General features: G+C 46.4%; 1 protein-coding gene across 1 annotated transcript in view; it reads right to left on the bottom strand.

The window, feature by feature from the left end:
- Positions 1-4,172: 4,172 nt before the first annotated feature.
- Positions 4,173-19,164, bottom strand: part of cux2b (cut-like homeobox 2b) — a gene marked incomplete at its 3' end in the record, with an annotated part of 161,918 nt that continues 146,926 nt past the window's right edge. Inside the window, exons 18-22 of the mRNA XM_080500185.1 lie at positions 8,854-9,019; positions 8,466-8,771; positions 8,193-8,381; positions 7,810-8,086; positions 4,173-4,971 (exon numbers count right to left, since the gene is read on the bottom strand). Coding sequence (XP_080356311.1) covers positions 4,173-4,971; positions 7,810-8,086; positions 8,193-8,381; positions 8,466-8,771; positions 8,854-9,019 — 1,737 coding nt within the window. The remainder of the gene's footprint in view (positions 4,972-7,809; positions 8,087-8,192; positions 8,382-8,465; positions 8,772-8,853; positions 9,020-19,164) is intronic.

Genomic DNA, 19,164 nt, shown 5'->3' with positions numbered 1-19,164 from the left:
TGTTTGTGAATGCGCCGCTGCGATTGCCTCCACATCAGAAAAAGCTGGCAAGTCAAGGAGCGCTGATGAAAAAATACGGTCCATTTTCGATGAGAGGCACAAACAGGAAGTGACTTATCCCCACGAAGTGCTATTTCCGGTTGTCGTGAAAAAGGTCCATTAGGTTGTGGGTTCAAATAGGTTATATTTCCAGAAATGTACAGGGTGAAGTTTGCATGTAATCTCCATGCGTGCGTGGGTAAAGTCAGCTGGGATTAGCTCCAGCGCTCCACACCCTGCATAGGTTATAAAAGATGTATTGATACATGCAATGGGAGAAATGGGTTTCTTTTAATACGTGTCTGTTGCATTGTGACATCAGAAAGAAGACATGTGTGTTATTCCAGGCCTGGATGTGTTTGTTGGAAGGTTGCACATCCTCCCTTTGTCTGTTTCGATTTTTCCAATCCAAAGACATGGCTGTGTAACCCAGTGATGAATTGATCAAGACTTTACACTCCCCTTTACCCAGCGTTAGCTTCAGCCATCTGCAACCTTATTAATTTGGTTGTAGTTGCTAGTTTGGATGAAACAGGTAAAGACAATAAATGGATGGAAGTCTCAATCCAGCTCCTTTGATTTCTAACTGAATATTATGTCGAGCCCTTTAAACATGTAACAAATAGGCACGGTTGTTTTGTTGTCCTCTATCATCCTCTAGCTGGAATATTCTCATATCCACCCATACTTCTTTTATCCAAATAGATGCACTAGGTGAATGAGTAGATTCTGGAATGTATCACGAGTTGTGGTACGACACAGAGAACATGTGCAATAATAGATTTAAACAATACAGTGTGGAACAATGTGTTATTCATACATGTTACATTTATAAATGTATTTGCATTATTCCAAGTGCATTAGCTCCAGGAGGTTTCATTCCTCAGCACAAATAAATAAAAACACAACACAGCAGGATCTTAAACAATTATGTATTGACTGATGGCTTACATATGCAATTTCATTTCCAAGACGCTTGGCATACTCCGTCCATTCTTTAACATTGAATAGCCCAACACACGAGGCATTTAACAGTTATTTATGCCTGCAGGACACTTCTCTTTGTTGGCTCACAGCTGACTGTCAAACGACAATTGTTTTCTTGGTGACAAACCCTCAGTGAGAGTTGTAATTATACTTTTTTGTTCTATAATCACAACTCTGAATGCAGTCATTCAAATTTAGCTGACCAGTTTCTTTTTTTTCTTTATTTAGTGACAAATGTCAATTATATAATTAAACTACCCGATGTGAAGGGCTCCTGTAATAATGGAAAAAAAGCTTTGCTTTTTTTTTTTTTTTTTTTTTAAAGTGAGTCACAAAAAGCCCTCCACACCTCTGAGATCACACTTCCACCAGCAGGCATTTCTCCATGAGGATAATGCATGAGGCTTATGATATGGCACAAAAAAATCTTGTTTAAATATTAACTTGGAAATGATTTCCTATTTGGGTTCTCCAATTTCACTGGAATCACGATGACTCTGCGAGAGCCATAATTCATCAGCTGCACCATGCGTGGACTTCCCTTTAAGTGCTGATTTGATGTTCAATAACTATAACACAAAAGCAATCTATTATCCTTCGTCATGTGACCAGAATGGATTTGCATGCAAAACAATGAGATGAGCTTTACATGAAGAGACAACGGTCTGGGTAAATACATTTCTTTTTCAGTCATATGTCCATGTTACCATGAGAGACAATGTTGAGTTTTTCACATAAGAAATGCCACTTCTAATCATACAGTATATTATGCACAAAATATGGTGGTACGAAAACCAGAGAAAAATCTTCTGTGGCTCAAAGAGAACATAAAAAACAACAACAAAACACCCCCCCGAAAAACTGTATCTTAAGAGCGCAAAATCGACTGGTCTCAAAAATGCAACCCATCAGCCTCATCCTGGTCGTTCCAATCGATGCTGCACTTTGACACGTCTGCGTAATGAATTACAAAACAGCAACGATTCCCCAACAAACCACCTTGTTCTGCCAAAGTTGAAATTCCCATGATTATATGACTTCATTTATATATAACAGAGTCATTCTCTACACCACATATTTATCATAATCACCACAACTGATGAGAGCAACTGTTTCAATAAAGCTTTAAAAAGCAAGACTACCCTGAGAGAAGGTCTAAAACATGGGCAAGCTTGCCAGACCAGAACTGGCTTGAATGGGTTTGGTTTATTAAATCTGTACACTCTATTTCAATATAATCAGCACATTTTGTTCCAAGAATGTAAGATTTTTTTTTCTTTTTAGTAATTGTGTAATATATATCTCTACATAATACAATCCAAGTCCTCTGAACTATGTAGACATGTGCAAGTGTTTACTACCAACTTCAACGATACAGTGAAGGCAAAGACTCGTGGACAATAAGTTAGGATAATGTTGATATCTGAAATTTTCTTTAGTCCTCACAATTATCAAAAATCTAAGTGCTGTAAGTACTTCATACACGAGGTATTGAATATCTAGTTAACTGTTCTGAGTATAAAATAGAGGCAAAATACATAAAGAACATCTTGCAAGCATGACAAAATAACGTCTACAGACACGATACACAAGTGGTCAAAGATAATATGAAGGGATACCTGCAACCTTGTGTGACCTTGGAATATAGTGTTCTTACAGATCAGATGTTTTCAGAGTTGTGAGGGGTGGTACTGTGTGTAACAAGCTTTCAGATGCTAGGAGAGCTTCAACTAGAGCACCGTGGTGACACACACACACACACACACACACACACACACACACACACACACACACACACACACACACACACACACACACACACACACACACAGCCCGTATGAAGCCTTTTGTCAAGTACAGTTTGGTCTAGCTACAGCAAATCACCCATTCTGGCTCATGTGTGCTCAATCAGGTCATACGGGTGAGGGTGTCGGGTCACATTACACACACTTAAAGGAACATTTACCTCCCCTAAGGACAGATTCTGCTTGTGAACAAGCCATCTCCATGGTGTGATACGCAGTACCGTCTCCTCCGCTGAGATCAATTTGTGTGTTCATGTATAAGAATGGAGAGCGTGATCGTAGCAAGATGTGCATCAACATAATCTGAGGTAAACCAGGTGTCCTGTGTCTTGGCCCGTTACAGTCTGAGAACCAGTGCCTTCAGAGGGTGCGAGAGGTAAGTCTGAAAGAAATCATGTAAACTGTGCATGGCTGCAGTGAAACTTTCACTTGCTTCCAGAAGCACAAGGACCCTAAACTGTAAACCTCAAGGATTATTCAAGGAAACAAAGGGGAAAAAATAACAAAACCAAAACAACGTAAAGTACTCTACTTATTTAACATGTCCTTTTTTCTCATTTTTTGCAAGGTTTTCAACTTTTTTTTCTCTTGTTTTCGCTCAAGTATAATCACAGGTGACTAACTACAGAGGATAACAGGGTCAGGTGAGTACCATGCTACATCAGGTTTAGAGAAGGCTATTGCAGACAATTCTACAACATGTACAACCACATTTCTTTTTTTCCATACGTGTGAGTTACAAATATTTCAAAACATATCACCAAGAAACTAAGTACATACAAGATGTTGAATATTTAGAGTCTTAAAGGACTATCCCTCAGTCAGTAATTAGATTTCATGTTACTTGACTTAAACTGTCCAGTCTTACAGACAAAATCTGAAAAATTGCTATTCAAAAAGTAGCAAATTTGGTCAGTGTCTCTTTTCAAATAGTTACAGTGCTTTTAATGGCTTAAGACAGGGGTCTTTTTTTAATCTCACCCAGTGGCAATCTACAGAACTTCAGTGTACATTTGATGACACCATAGCTGCAAAAGTCTTCATGTCAAGTCCAATAGTTAAAACGACAGCTAGTGCTGCCATGTTTATTCAAAGAAGTATACATTATCAAAACAAAAACAAAAAACAGATACACATTTATAAACTTCGTTTTTTTCTCAACTTTTAAGTTTTTGTTGGAAATGTAGCCGTGTGTTTAGGTCTGTGTTCCCGTTTCCGACGAGTGATCAGTCTGAGACAAGAGGCCTTTAGGAGCCATGCTCTGTTCAAAGTCTTCAGAAAGCTGAGACTCTCCCACGTGCCATGAGCATCACTCATAGGAGATCTGGTTAAAGTGGCCTTTCAGAACTCCCACTCCAGAGTTTCATCTCGATTGGCTGCTCTCTCTAGCCTGTGGATGATGTTATTGAGGTTGGCCATTTTCTCATTGCGTCTCTGAGAGCTTCTGTTCAGCTTGGGGCTCTGGAAAGGAGGCAGCGGGATGGCGTCCAGGCTGTGGTTAGTGCTCGTGGATGGAGGGTTGGGCAGCGTGGGCGAGATGGGGGCGGAAGACGAGGGGACAGGTGAGACAGACATCATGAGGCCGGGTGAGGAAGCTGCGGAGGGGGAGTTCAGTGAGACCTCCAGGCTGCTGCGGCAGGGCTCGGACGAGGCCTTGAAACTGACGGGGTCAACGGGTGACTTTCCAGATTCTTCCCCCTCGCGTCGAGACTGGCTTGCCCTCTGGGGGCCATCGACGGAGACGACGGCTGCGTAGAACCCCTGAGCCTGGCCGCTCGCCCCCTCCTCCGGCCTCAGAGGGGGGCTGGCCAGGTGGGGCGAGTCCTCGCGCTCACCTTTCAATGGTGGGAACTGCACGGCCACGGGAAAACTCTGAACTCTGAGCAGTTTGACGGAGCCCTCTCTCCCCTCCTCGCCGTCATCCTCTCCGTCTGGTGCCTCCTGTTTGACATGAGGCAGTGCGGTGCTGGCGCTGAGAGGAAGGCTGGTGTGGAGTGAAAGTCCTGAGGGCGGCCGCAGCCTCTGCTCCTCGCCGTCCGAGTTTGGGCTTCGCGTTGCCGAGGGTGAATAGCTGTGGTGCTCAGCGTCCGTGTCGTTGTCTGGCAGACCCTCCATCAGAACCTCCCGCCGCATCCTGGACCTGCACGCAAACACCCGCTGTTAGACGGCGGCATCAAGCCGACACATGGCCAACATCTCAGAGTCAGTTTCACTCGTTGGTTTCATCAGGATCTAATATCTGATAGAATTACATCAATAAGGTTACATTTAATGAACATTTTTATGAATTTAGCTGCCATAAATCTTGGAGTTATACGAGTGTCCATCATACCAAGACAAGTTCTTGAGGTCCCTCATTAATGTGTGAGCTGCTTGTTTGATCAAACTTCTGCAGCAAATGAGAAAGTATTTTTCCTTTGTGGTAGATGCACTGAAGACAATCCCAAACTTCTTTTCACCTTCTTCTTTTCAAATACAGAAAAATAATGAACATTAGTAAGTATATCAGTAATAATGAATATGTTTGCTATATCCTGCCATATTTTGCATTTCTTTATTTTTGCAATGTCTGTTTACCAGCAGCAACATTTTTCTTTGATGAGCTTGGGTTAGCTAACCCTTTAACTGGTTGCAGCTCCACCTAGTGTTAAGACTCAGAAGTACAGCATAAGTTACCTCCGCCATGGACATAAAATCATCGGCATATATTTATTACCAGTATGTCTCTTAGCAACATTACATCAAAACTACTGCACAGATTTTGTCGACATATTCACCATAGATAGATATTAGGCCATAGAAGATTCTATAAAACTTTGGAGGTGACTGGGAAACTTTTTTTTTTCTGAGTCCAGGTAAATGTTTGGCGGATATCAGAAATCTCTGATTGCTCTTGTTATATTATCAATATCTTGCTGTAGGCCAATTAAAAATTAACCATGCACTTCAGTTATAACCAGGGCTGCAGTTTGGACACCTCCCAAGTATTCGGACAGAATTTGGCCGCCTGGGAGGAAAGATGAAGCATTTGTAGCTCTCATTGCTGCCATTAAAGTACATTTTAGACATAAAGCATAATCACAAAGATATTTCAACCTAAATATTCAATATTCATGTGCAAGTATGAAATATATGTATGATTAAAAAATAATAATAATTTGGGTCAAGAACAAATGATACGATGAGAAGAACTACTAACATTAAAATAAAAACTTGTAACAGGTATGGCAATTAACCAATGCTCACTTTCAAACATCACAAAACTTAAAAAAGACAATTATTCATAATGTTAATAGTTTTAGCTCATCATATTATGGAAAATTAACCATGATTCCTGTTGTTTTTTTTCATATTTCCATCCATCCATTCATCCATTATCTGTCGCTTATCTTGGACCAGGTCACGGAGGCAGCAGTCTCAGCAGGGTTGCCCAGACTTCCCTCACCCCAGACACTTCCTCCAGCCCTTCCGGTGGCACCCCAAAGCATTACTAGGCCAGCCGAGAGACATAGTCCCTCCAGTGTGTCCTAGTCTGCCCCTGTGGCCAGAGATCAGATGACACGACCACAAAGTCTATCATTGACCTCCGGCCTAGGGTGTCCTGGTGTCACATGCACTAATGGACACCCCTGTGCTCCAACATGGTGTTCGTTATGGACAAACTGTGACTGGCACAGAAGTCCAATAACAAAACACCGCTCGGGTTCAGATCGGGGAGGCCGTTCCTCCCAATCACCCCCTTCCAGGTCTCACTGTCATTGGCCACGTGGGCGTTGAAGTCCCCCAGGAGAACAGGAGTCCCCAGTTGGAGCACTATCCAGCACCCCTCCCAGGGACTCCAAGAAGGTTGGGCACTCTGAGCTGCTGTTCGGTGCATAGGCCGAGACAACAGTCAGAGACATGTCCCCTACTTGTAGGCGTAGGGACGCAACCCTCTCGTTCACCGGGGTGAACTCCAACACAAGGCGGCTGAGCTGTGGGGCAATAAGCAAGCCCACTCCAGCCCGCCGCCTTACACCGCGGGCAACTCCAGAGAAGTGGAGTATCCAGCCCCTGTCGAGGAGCTGGGTTCCAGAGTCCAAGCTGTGAGTGGAGGTGAGCCCGACTATATCTAGACGGTATCTCTCAACCTCCCTCACAAGCTCGGGCTCCTTCCCCCCCAGCGAGGTCACGTTCCATGTCCCCAAAGCCAGAGTCTGTGTCCGGGGATCGGGTCGTCGAGGCCCCTGCCATCGACTGCCACCCAATCCACACTGCACCCGACCCCTACGGCAGCCTCCGTGGGTGGTGGGTCCACAGGAGGATGAGGAGGAGGGGCCCACGTCGTCCCTTTGGGCTGAGCCCGGCAGGGTCCCCCATGCAAGAGACCGTCCACCAGACTCTCGCACATGAGCCCCCAACCCTAGACCTGGCTCCACGGTGGGGCCCCGGCTGCGTCTTACAGGGCGACGTCTCTCCTCTCTTTTTTTCCATATATACAAACTTCAAATGCCAGTAGCAACTAAACTGTTTTTTTATTTATTTATGTAGTCATTTCAGCAAAAGTCAAGTCTATTACAGACCTCCATATCTATGATGTAATTAAAATTATAATGTACTTTTTAACAATATTATAATAAAAAATCAATTACAGCATAGACAAAATCAAACAAAGACAAAAATGTATGTAATATGCAACTTTATCTTAAATGCATATATTTTTTTTCTCAAAACGAATTTAGTCTCCATATTTCCATAATTCTAAATGATGAATTACAAATTTGACATTTCTTGTATCGCAGTGTTCTCGAAGCTGAAACAGGCTCAGTGGGAAACAAATTATTATACCTGTTTTTCCAAAAGCCAGAATTTGGATACCAGAAGACACCAGAAAGTCAGCGGCCAGCTTTGAACTCACTCGGCCTCATGACTTATCACACAATATACAAGAAACACTATCTTCATGAGCTGAGAGGACTGAGTCGAGCGGCGGACTGGCCTGTAGTTGTGGAACCAGTTGATGACGGTGTTGGTTTTCAGGTGCAGCTGTGAGGCGAGCATCTCGATGGTGTTCTGCGACGGGTACGGCTCCAGCAGGTAGGCCTTCCTCAGGGCTTCCTTCTCCTCGGCTCCCAGCACCACACGGGGCTTCTTCACCTGGCTGTAGGGGCACAGGTCCAGCGACGCCAGAGCCGGACTCATGCACTCAGAGCGGGTGCTGGGCGAGTCGCTGTCCGAGCCAGTGCTCAGCAGACCGTACCTCCTCTTCAGGTAGGCTGCGGGGCAGACAGAGGGTTTCAACATGAGAAAACATTCCAACGTACACATGAAAACATCCCAGCATGCAGTCTGCCCCCCCCCCCCACACACACACGCACACACCTTTCTTCTCCATCTTCTTCATGGCCCTCAGCTTGTCCACATTGTGAGGGTCATTGAGCCAAAGCTGCATGCGCACGAAGGGCTCGCGGCCCTTCAGGCTGAGTTTGTGCCAGGGTTTGGGCCTGGACAGGAGGTCTGACACCGAGCCCTGAGTGAGACCGAGGATGGTCTCCCCGAAGAGGCGCTGCCCTGCAAGGAAACCAAACCACAGCAAATGTCAGCCTGTCGTCTCCCTCGAGCTTCATAGGAGGTTCGCCATGATCTCACACACACCCAGGTTGTTGTCCGTCAGCACCTCTTTGACCTTCTTGGTGATGGCGTAGGTGTCGAGCTCTGGAGACATGGCCACCAGCTCCTGGATGCCCAGCGGGGTGCTGGGCTGGTGCAGCGCCATGAGGCTGGGGGTGGGTTTGCCCCCCTCTAGGTGCGGGGGCAAACCCAAGCCCAAACCCTCTGGCTGCTGGTTCTCCTTGCTGCTCTCCAGAGAGAGGCTGACGGGCTCCACCAGGGGGCTTGGGTGGCTCTCCACAGGGCTGGGGGGTGGGGAGGGCGAGGACTGGGCCGTCACTGGGCTTTTATCTGGAGGGATAAAGGAAATTGTGAGTTTATTTAATCTCCGCATCATTGTCATGTCAGCTGGAGAGCGAGTGTGAGCGCTCACCCTGAGCGTGGCCTTGGCTGGGCGGCTGGCTGAGGCTCTGGCCCAGCTGGTCCAGTAACCACAGCTGCATGCGGATGAAGGGCTCCCGGCCCTTCTGGGTCAGCTTGCTCCAGGGTTTAGGGCGGGACAGCATGTCGCTCACACTGCCCTGAGAGAGTCCCAGCACCTGTCGAACAACCAGAGGTCAACACCGTGTGGCGGTGAAACACAGTCTGCACACCATGTTAATAAATACCACTGCACATACTGTGTACAGGCAGTCAGGGCATTTATTTATTTGTCCATGTTATGTTTTTAGAGGTCAATTATGCCAAGAAAGTCACCTCAAAGGTCCCAACCAAAAAACTAAAATACCCCAGAAATAACATTGTTTTGTGTTTTCGGCAACAAAACATGGCCAAAGTCATACTCTTCGATAGATTCTGTTAAACTATGAGAGTAGAACCAGATGACCTGTTCCACTGAGGATGTGGGGCTATCATTTTTTCAATTGCCCTCGCACATAGTTATCTGGGATCGCCTCCAGTGTCTATCCTGTTTCATCACAGGATTAAACAGTATAGACCAGGGGTCGGCAACCCGCGGCTCCGGAGCCTCATGCGACTCTTTGGTCCCTCCACTGCGGCTCCTTGAGCCTCCGTCCCACTGCAGTTCATCCCGGAGCGGGGTGTATGGGAGGTAAGGCACCCAGAGCAAATTGCGTTGCGCAGTCCCGCTACAAAGAGTGGTCAAATGTAGGCGGGTCGTGAACGACGCGCGATGTAACGTCATTACGCAACAATAATGGCAGCTGTGGAGCGCCGACAGTTCCAGGAGGTTCATCACAGACTTGTTGAGAGTGACGGAACATTCTAGTGAATTACACAACAACTACAGGACATTAAAGACACACCATCACACTCATGGTTCTAACAATCCACATCTCCCACATTTATCTTCCATTCTAATGTGTAGCAATAAAGGAGCTGAGAGCTGCAATGCATTATGGGAGTTTCTGTTTGTCCTGTTTTAAATGTAATTATTGGGGGTTATGTTAGGTTTGTAGTGTTGGTAATAATTGTGTTGTGTTTTTGTTGCTTAGTTCATGTAGTTTAGTTTATTAGTTGTAAGTTGTCAACCAGCAGTGAAGAAGGTTTTGTGTGTCGTGTCCTCCTGGCATGGTCTTCCTGTGGGATTGTCAAATTAAAAGACTGATGTGAATGTCTGTTGTAAAGTATAAGCTTTTCTCAAGTGTGATTCTTTGTCATTACTCACCGTAATATCAGAGTTGGACTGCGGTGCATGTGGGTGTGTGTGTGGCTCACGGGACCAACTGGCTCTCTGAGCAATAAAGGTTTCCGACCCCTGGTACAGAAGATACTATACTGACTATACTATAGAAGAAGTCTATGTTTGGGGAGAGTGGGCTGACACACTGGTAATCGTGTGCTGCATATACAGAAAAAAAAAAAAAGCATTTTGAAAAAACATTAAATGTCTAAATAAACAAGATCACATTGATTCTCTGAGTGAATTTTACTCATGCTCCTCTCATGAAACTTGAATTGTGCACTTCTAGCAAACAACCACTAGAGGGATCCAGCATATCACAAATGTCCACAGTGCTTCAGTTTTCAGTGGATTTGAACCTGAAGCATATTTCATAAAAAAAAAAGAAAAGGTGAAAAAAAGTCCACATCTACTCCAGGAAACTTGTTATACTTCATCCACTCCAGAGGAAGAAAAAAAACCTGACACATCACAGAGGTGCCTGGGAAAAGACCCCCAGGGATTTTTTTCTGGAAATAAAGTCATATTTTCTGGGGCTAAACCAGCAGAAGTTCTGTTGAACATGAAGACGTTTAGTTCAGGAGAAAAAAAAGCCAAATAAACTACAGAGTTGTACATTGACAGGCTTTCTGTCATGAGCTCCACCGTGGCTGCATGTCAGTGCTTGAAACAAAACAGCTGAGCAGAGTTCTGCATGGCTGTAAGGACAATATTACATTTTGCTGATAAATAGATTCACTTATGTGTCAATGTCTCAAAATGTCTACACATACACGAGAACACATGTGGGTTAATTGTTGAGGCGGATATCAAGAGTATTACAAGCTTTTAAAGCTCTAATAGTAAAGAATGAGGTGAATTGTGATCCAAACCAAGAAATCACACAGAACTGTAAAATATAGAATATGTGAAAATAATATATGTCATTAACAAATGGATGATTAATTAAATTCCTTATCAATGTTTTTGAGAGCAAGACAATGAATTTTGTTTTCAAGTTTTACATTGCATTTTTGATCTAACTGGATCTCATAACCACTATTTTGTAGGCAAAAGTACAAAAATGTGCGATATTTCAATGTTTGCGAATGTCTGCAGAAGTTGATAATAATTCAACAAATTCCAACAATGAAGGTATTTTTATTGTTAAATCGTAAAAATGATGGTCAAGTAGTAATATTATCGTAAATAATATTTTATCTCTTTATTAAACAGATAATGTATAATCATTCCAAAGTGTTCGATAATGACATTTCATTTGAGTAAATTGCAGTTTGATTTAATTTCTAGCAGTATTTGTAAGGGTTTTGTGGTGTATGATTCTCACTTTCACCAGCCTCAAGGCCCCTGCACACTCCTTTTTTCAACCCATAAGAACAAGAAGAAAATTCTGCAGTGACGTCAGCCAGCTGCCAAAAGAAATGTTTTTTTCTGCAGGACAATTCATACCCTGATAAGAAGCTGTCAAACTCACAGGCCCCTCACAGCAGGCCACGCCCCCTCACAGCAGGCCACGCCCCCTCACAGCCGCCACACGTCTGTGAAACTGAGTTTTAACATTTCAACTGCACTTAATTTCTCGCCTCCGGTGCTTTCAGAAATACATTTCTCTGAACTGTTTCAGCAATAAAAGAGAGAGTTTTTTGTCCGAGTGCCATGTTTGTCCGGTTTCAACTGCAGGAGCTTTTCGTGATGTGTTCAGGTGCATCACGTAAGTATGCACTCAGACATGTGAAAGAGCTGTGGCGCTCAGACAGTAATGACGACCGATATGAAATAAGACTGATAGTGATGAGCGAGCTGGAACACGCATGGCCAGCACATGTCAGTGCCGAAGTTTCGACAGTGCAGCACCTACACAGTTTGGCCTGGACAGTTGGAAAAGCTGAGCTGAATTTCTTTGGCCAGAAAGATCTGGATGAAGGAAATGACATCATTTTGTTCAGCAGGACCCCACACTGCCCAACTTTATTCTTGTTCTTATGGAGGATAAATCAGCCTTCAGCTTTCTAATCTTAGTTCAGATCCATTTCCCCACAAGCCTGAGCCAGATGACGCTGGATAGAAAATGGATGGACTTTGTGCTGCATTTCTTTGTGTATTGATTAGTTCATTGATTCATTTATTGATTAAGTTATCGATGTATCCATTGATTAAATTATTGCTTCATCTATTGATTCTTGCATCCATTAAGTTATTGATTCTTCATTGACCAGTTTATTGATTGATTGATCCATTTGGTACATTTTATTTTATGAATCTCAAAGAGAAGTCAGTACCTACTGTGTCGTGCCCTACTTAAATAAAGGAGCTGAATCAGTATTTCAGCATGAGCAGGTCACTTTATTACACATGTATCTGTGCTTGTAGTTGAGCAAAGTGTGTGTGTGTGTGTGTGTGTGTGTGTGTGTGTGTGTGTGTGTGTGTGTGTGTGTGTGTGTGTGTGTGTGTGTGTGTGTGTGTGTGTGTGTGTGTGTGTGTGTGTGTGTGTGTGTGTGTGTGTGTGTGTGTGTGTGTGTCTATATGAGGAAAACTGTGCTGCAGTAAAACCCACACCACAGCCTCTCAGAAGTTTTTTAAGGGCAGAAATGACAGCTCATCCAAAAGTATTCCGCTCACATAAAAACAGTGGTAATGGCCCGGACGACAAGAAAGAGGCAAAAAAAAAAACAGGATTCAAAGGGAAGTAAAAAAAAAGAAAGAAAGGAAAACCCTGCTGGTGTTCCACATTTGGATAAAAGCACCTGAAGGCTTTCAGGACAATGCTTCACATAGAGGGTAATAAAAAAGGGACGTTTTCAGACATCTGGCGCAAAGTGAGCTTTTCAGACTGATCACAATTTTCTTTAAGTGCGGCGACGCCACCTACACAAAGCAACTGTTGGTTTGATCATCGTATAAACAGTCAAATGTGATGTTTGTGGTGTGATGGTGTGGGATTTGATATTATCATGACGGGAAGCATGAAATCTGCTCTGTGACGAGAAATATCCGAGGAGCGAGCAAGAACATTTCCACTGCAACGTGAAACACTATTATCAAGCGATAAGAAGCTCAGGGCTGCAGAGGCCTGTTATTACATCTGAAGGAGGCAATTATTTCATTCACACTGATGAGTTTTTGCTTTGTTTGCAGGAATAATTAAACTGTATTTATTGAGGTTTGCTTGATATTTTGTGTTGTCTGAATTTCTCCAGCTATTGCAAATACTACTTTTACATTTTGAATGTTTTGTGAAAACAAATACAAAGAAATAAAGTAAGTAGATTCTAAATCAACATGCATTAAAAAGCTTAAAACGAGGGGTGCTCCGATCGATCGGCCACCAATAATTATCGGCTGACCTCCGTGGAAAATATGTGATTGGCATTTGCCGATCAATGCCTTTCATTCCCGATCACAAAAACCCCGTCCCATTTCCTTCACACTGCGCAGGCGCGCGGCTGCAAACTGTTAAGACTGGGAGCTGGAGTGCATTGTTCTGAACCCAGAAGCAGACCAAGAGGCACAGCAGGTACAATTAACAAAAGTTTATTTAAATTGCAAGACCTGGGAGACGGGGACTGGAGACTCCGGAGTGCAGAGCTCACGGGTGAGAGGACCGCCACAGGGAGGAACGCTGCACTGGGAGATGGTTGGCCGAGGACGCTCGGAGTGGGGAGCCATGAAGCACGCGAGGACTGCAGCAAGGGGAAGCGCTGTGCTGAGAGGAGGTTGGCCGGGGGCGCTTGGAGCTGGGAGCCATGGAGCGCACGAGTAAAGCTGGTGACTCACGTGAGAACTCAATCATCTGGCACCGGACAAGGCTTAAGAGGTGGAGCAATCAATTAGTAAATTACCTGCAGAAGTGTCAGTGAGGAGGATCTGGTGCTGGAGCGAGGTGTGGATCCTCACAGAACCCCCCCCCCCCTCAATGGTCACCACCTGGGGGCCTACCCGGCTTATCCAGATGCTCGGCGTAGCAGTCTGAGATGAGTGTCTCATCCAAGATGAGCCGACGGGGAAGCCAGGACCGCTCCTCTGGACCGTACCCCTCCCATTCTAGCAGATATTGGAAACCCCTACCCCGAGGACGCACATCCAGGATCTTGGACACGGTGAAGGCAGGATGGTCATTGAGGATCCGTGGGGGTGGCGGGGGGTCAGCAGGAGGACAAAGGGGACTAGATGAGACTGGTTTGAGGAGAGAGACATGGAACTTTGGGTATACCTTGAGGGAGTCGGGAAGCTGGAAGCGGCCAGCAGTGGGGTTGATCACCTTGGAGACTGGGAATGGATCAATGTAGCTTCAGCGATTCTACCTGGAGGGGAAGGTCTCGGGAGGACAACCACACTATCTGCCCAGGTCTGTAGTCCGGAGCAGGAGTGCGGTGACGGTCCGCGAGTCGCTTGTTTGGACTCCGCAGCTCAGGAGAGCGCCACCCTGGCAGATTTCCACACCTCTCGGACTTTACGTAGGTGGTTCTTGACCGTGGGGAGAGCCACGTCAAGCTCCTGATCTGGGAAGAGGGGAGGTTGAAAACCGTTACACACCATGATCGGCGACATTTCAGTGGCTGAGCAGGTGAGGGAGTTGTGGGCATATTTAATCCATGGAAGGTGGGCGCTCCAGGATGAAGGAAACCACGCAGCCATGCACCGGAGAGCCGCTTCTAAGTTCTGGTTCACCCGCTTCGTCTGGCCGTTGGTCTGGGGTGATATCCAGAGGAGAGGCTGGCCGTTGCCCCCAGGGCCAAGCAGGAGGCTTTCCATACCCGAGAGGTGAATTGAGGTTCCCAGTCGGACACATTGTCCTTGGGAATGCCATGGAGCCTGGATACATGGAGGACCAGGAGGTCGGCCATCTAATGGGCAGTCGGAAACTTCCGGAGAGGAACCTACTGGACGGACTTCGAAAAACGGTCCACTATGGTCAGGATGTTGGCGTTCCCATCAGAAGGCGAGAGCCCGGTGACAAAGTCCACGGCGATGTGGGACCAGAGCCGACCGGGAATCGGCAATGGTTGCAGAAGGACAGAAGGAGGTTGATGAGGAGGACTTACTGCGAGCACAGACGGAGCAGGCTGCGACGAACTCCCAAAGCTCCCGGGCCATGCTAGGCCACCAGAAATGTCGCTGCAGGAAGGAGAAGGTGCGGATGGTTCCAGGATGGCAGGTGAGATTGGAGTGATGACCCCACTGAAGGACCTGGGAGCGCACGAAGTCTGGAACATAGATGCGATCCGGGGGACTGGTACCTAGATCTGGGTCTGCCCCCTGAGCCTCCCGGATGGTCGCTTTAATGTCCCAGTTGGCAGCACCCAGGATACATGATGACGGGATGATGAGGTCCGGCGACTCAGGGGAGGGAGGGGAGGAGTGGAGCCGGGACAGGGCATCGGGTTTGATGTTCTGGGATCCAGGTCGGAAGGACAGAGTGTAGTTGAACCTACTCAGGAAGAGGGACCAGCGCGTCTGACGGGAGTTGAGCCTGCAGGCTGAGCAAAGGTACTCCAGGTTATTATTGTCTGTCCATAAGATGAACGGTACAGTAGCGCCCTCCAACCAGTGTCTCCATTCCTGTAGAGCCCACACCCCCGCCAGCAGTTCTGGTTCCCTACATCATAGTTTCTCTTGGCCGGAGAGAGCCTGCGGGAGAAGTAGGCACAGGGGTGGAGCTTGTGGGAGCCAGGATGTCATTGGGAGAGCACAGCTCCCATCCCAGTTTCGGAGGCATCAACTTCCACCACGAACTGCCGAGAGGGGTCTGGATGAAGCAGAACCGGAGTGCTGGTGAAGAGGGTTTTCAGCCGGGTGAACGCTGCAGCTGCTTCCTCCGACCACCGGAATGGAACCTCTGTGGAGGTCAGTTGTGGTAGGAGACAAGCTACGCTACTGTAGTCCCTGATGAATTGGCGGTATAAGTGGGTGAATCCCAGGAATTTCAATAGCTCCTTCCGGGTCGTGGGGATGGGCCACCCCGCGATGGCTTGAACCTTGGCCGGGTCCGGACGGAGTTGCCCCTGTGGAATAATGAAGCCCAGGTACTGCACGGTGGTGGCGTGAAACTCACATTTTTCTGGCTTGACATACAGCCGGTTTTCCAGGAGGCGTTGGAGCACCAGGTGGACGTGTACCTGGTGCTCCTCCAGTGAGCGGGAGAAAACTAAGATGTCGTCCAAGTAAACAAAAAAACCTTTTTAAGCATGTCCCGGAGGACATCATTCATGAATGTCTGGAACACCGCCATTGCGTTTGTGAGTCCAAACGGCATCACCTGGTACTCGAAATGTCGCAGCAGGGTGTTGAACGCCGTCTTCCATTCATCTCCTTCCCTGATCCGAACGAGATGGTATGCGTTCCGGAGGTCCAGTTTGGTAAATACCTGGGCCTCGCAGAGGGGTTCGAAGGAGGGATAGATGAGGGGAAGAGGTGACCTGTTCTTCACTGTGATGGCGTTCAAGCCCTTGAAGTCAATACAGGGAGGGAGAGTGGCATCTTTTTTCTTTACAAAGAAAAATCCTGCTGCTTCCTGATGAAGGGCGAATGAGGCCAGCAGCTAGTGACTCCTGGATGTACGTCTCCATCGCCTCCTTCTTGGGACGCGAGATGTTGTAGAGGCGCGCCGCCGGCAGCGGAGCCCCAGGAAGCAGGTCAATGGAGCAGTCATAGGGCCGGTGAGGAGGGAGAGTCCAAGCGAGGTCCTTGCTGAAGACCGGCGCCAGCTCATGATACTCCAAGGGGACCGCAGCCAGATCAGGAGGCTGAGCTGGAGAACGGGAACAGGAGATGGACTCGGCGGACTGGAGGCACTGGGAATGACACTGGAGGCTCCACCTGATGATTGAAGAGTTCCTCCAGTTGAGGTGTGGGTTATGCTGGTGCAGCCAAGGGTAACCGAGGACGAGGGGCATGACCAGAGAAGCAATCACCAGCTGCTTGAGAGTCTCTCGGTGGTTCCTGGAGATGATCAGGGTGAGAGCTGTCGTGTGGTGGGTAAGCCGGGAAATCAGCCATCCAGGGCATTGATGCTTTGGGGAGAAGGCAGGAGCTCCAGCGGCAATAGGAGCTGGGCTTCCACCTCGGCGTCCACGAAGTTGTCGTCAGCTCCCGAGTCCACCAGTGCTGGAAGGGTGTTGATCCCAGTGGGGGCAGAGAAACTCGGGATACGGGAGATAGGGTTCCTGGTCACTGACGAGCCGCATCTTTTTGGTAGGCTCAGGCAGGAGTCCCAAAGATGTCCAGCTTCGATGCAGTAGAGACACAGCTGGTTCGGCTCATCTGCTGACTTGTTGGGAGCTCTGGGACCCGGCGGGAAGGTCGAGGACCTGGGAGGCAGCTGGGAGGAGGAGAGTCCGGCGGGGAGCTCCACACAGTGTACTGACGTAGCCCCGTTAGAGCTCCACATAGTGTAGTGACGTAGCCCTGCCATAGCTCCACACAGTGTACTGACGTAGCCCCGTTAGAGCTCCACATAGTGTAGTGACGTAGCCCTGCCATAGCTCCACACAGTGTACTGACGTAGCTCCATTAGAGCTCCACACAGTGTAGTGACGTAGCTCTGTTAAAGCTCCACACAGAGTCCTGACGTAGCCCCGTTAGAGCTCCACACAGTGTAGTGACGTAGCCCTGCCAGAGCTCCACACAGTGTACTGACGTAGCCCCGTTAGAGCTCCACACAGTGTAGTGATGTAGCCCTGCCAGAGCTCCACACAGCGTACTGACGTAGCCCCGTTAGAGCTCCACACAGTGTAGTGACGTAGCCCTGCCATAGCTCCACACAATGTACTGACGTAGCTCCGTTAGAGCTCCACACAGTGTAGTGACGTAGCTCTGTTAAAGCTCCACACAGAGTCCTGACGTAGCCCCGTTAGAGCTCCACACAGTGTAGTGACGTAGCCCTGCCAGAGCTCCACACAGTGTAGTGACGTAGCCCCGTTAGCGCTCCACACAGAGACCTGACGTAGCCTCGTTAGAGCTCCACACAGAGTCCTGACGTAGCCCCGTTAGAGCTCCACACAGAGTCCTGACGTAGCCCCGTTAGAGCTCCACACAGAGTCCTGACGTAGCCCCGTTAGAGCTCCACACAGAGTCCTGACGTAGCCCCGTTAGAGCTCCACACAGAGTCCTGACGTAGCTCCGTTAGAGCTCCACAGTGTTTCACCAGTGATTTAAGGATCAATGCTGAGGTTTCACAGTCACTGGATTGATGCAGATTTAGACATTTCTTTGGTAAATTATAAGAAAGATAGACATTAAGTTGTTTTTTTCTTTGACATTATTTGATTGAGGCAGTGTTGAGATATATTGCCTTATATTTATTACTTTTTTTTTTGCACTATTTATCCTGTTGAGAGCCTTAATATTGTCAATCTGTTAAAGATTGCATTACTGATAGCAGGTCAACTTCAGTGTTTTTCACTTGTTCTTTACAAGGTTTTTGTATTTTTTCTCTTGAAAAAGTAAAAATATCCTTTTGTCTAAATTAAGGTGATTAAGGTTTAAAGTTCTTTTTTTCCAAATCATCTAGCCAGTGGCACTCATCATAACTAAATTGAAAAATTTACAGCCAATCCATGTGATCGGTATCGGTGATCGGCAGCAGAAAACCTGATTGGTGCATCCCTGCTTAAAACATAAAATGATCTACTGTACAGATCTATAAGTGTAGAACATGCAATCATTGCAAGTACTGAAAAATCTAAAGCTTCATCCTTTAATTGAGGAGAGATCTCAAGGCATATTTAATTCTTTATTTTTATGATATTTGTGAAAACAGTATAAAAAATTATTTTATATAGAAAAATGTAGTCTGAATGATACAAGTTATTACAAATAACATTGATATTCAAATATTTCATGATAACGTATGAGTATCTATCAATCCTTAAAGTCCAACAATCTTTAAAGTAGCCTAAATATGACAAACAATAAAACCCTCTAAGATCTATTTGGAATACAGACGTACTCCGTATTGCACGATTTAAAATCATGATCAAGCATAGTGTGAGGTTTATTTTCCTTCTATCACATTTTCACTTTGAATGCATCAATCATCCAATC

This window comes from Blennius ocellaris (assembly GCF_963422515.1).
Source record: "Blennius ocellaris genome assembly, chromosome: 7".
Lineage (NCBI taxonomy): Eukaryota > Metazoa > Chordata > Actinopteri > Blenniiformes > Blenniidae > Blennius > Blennius ocellaris.
Note: the sequence above shows the minus strand (reverse complement) of the source record. Positions and strands in the feature narration are given on the sequence as shown.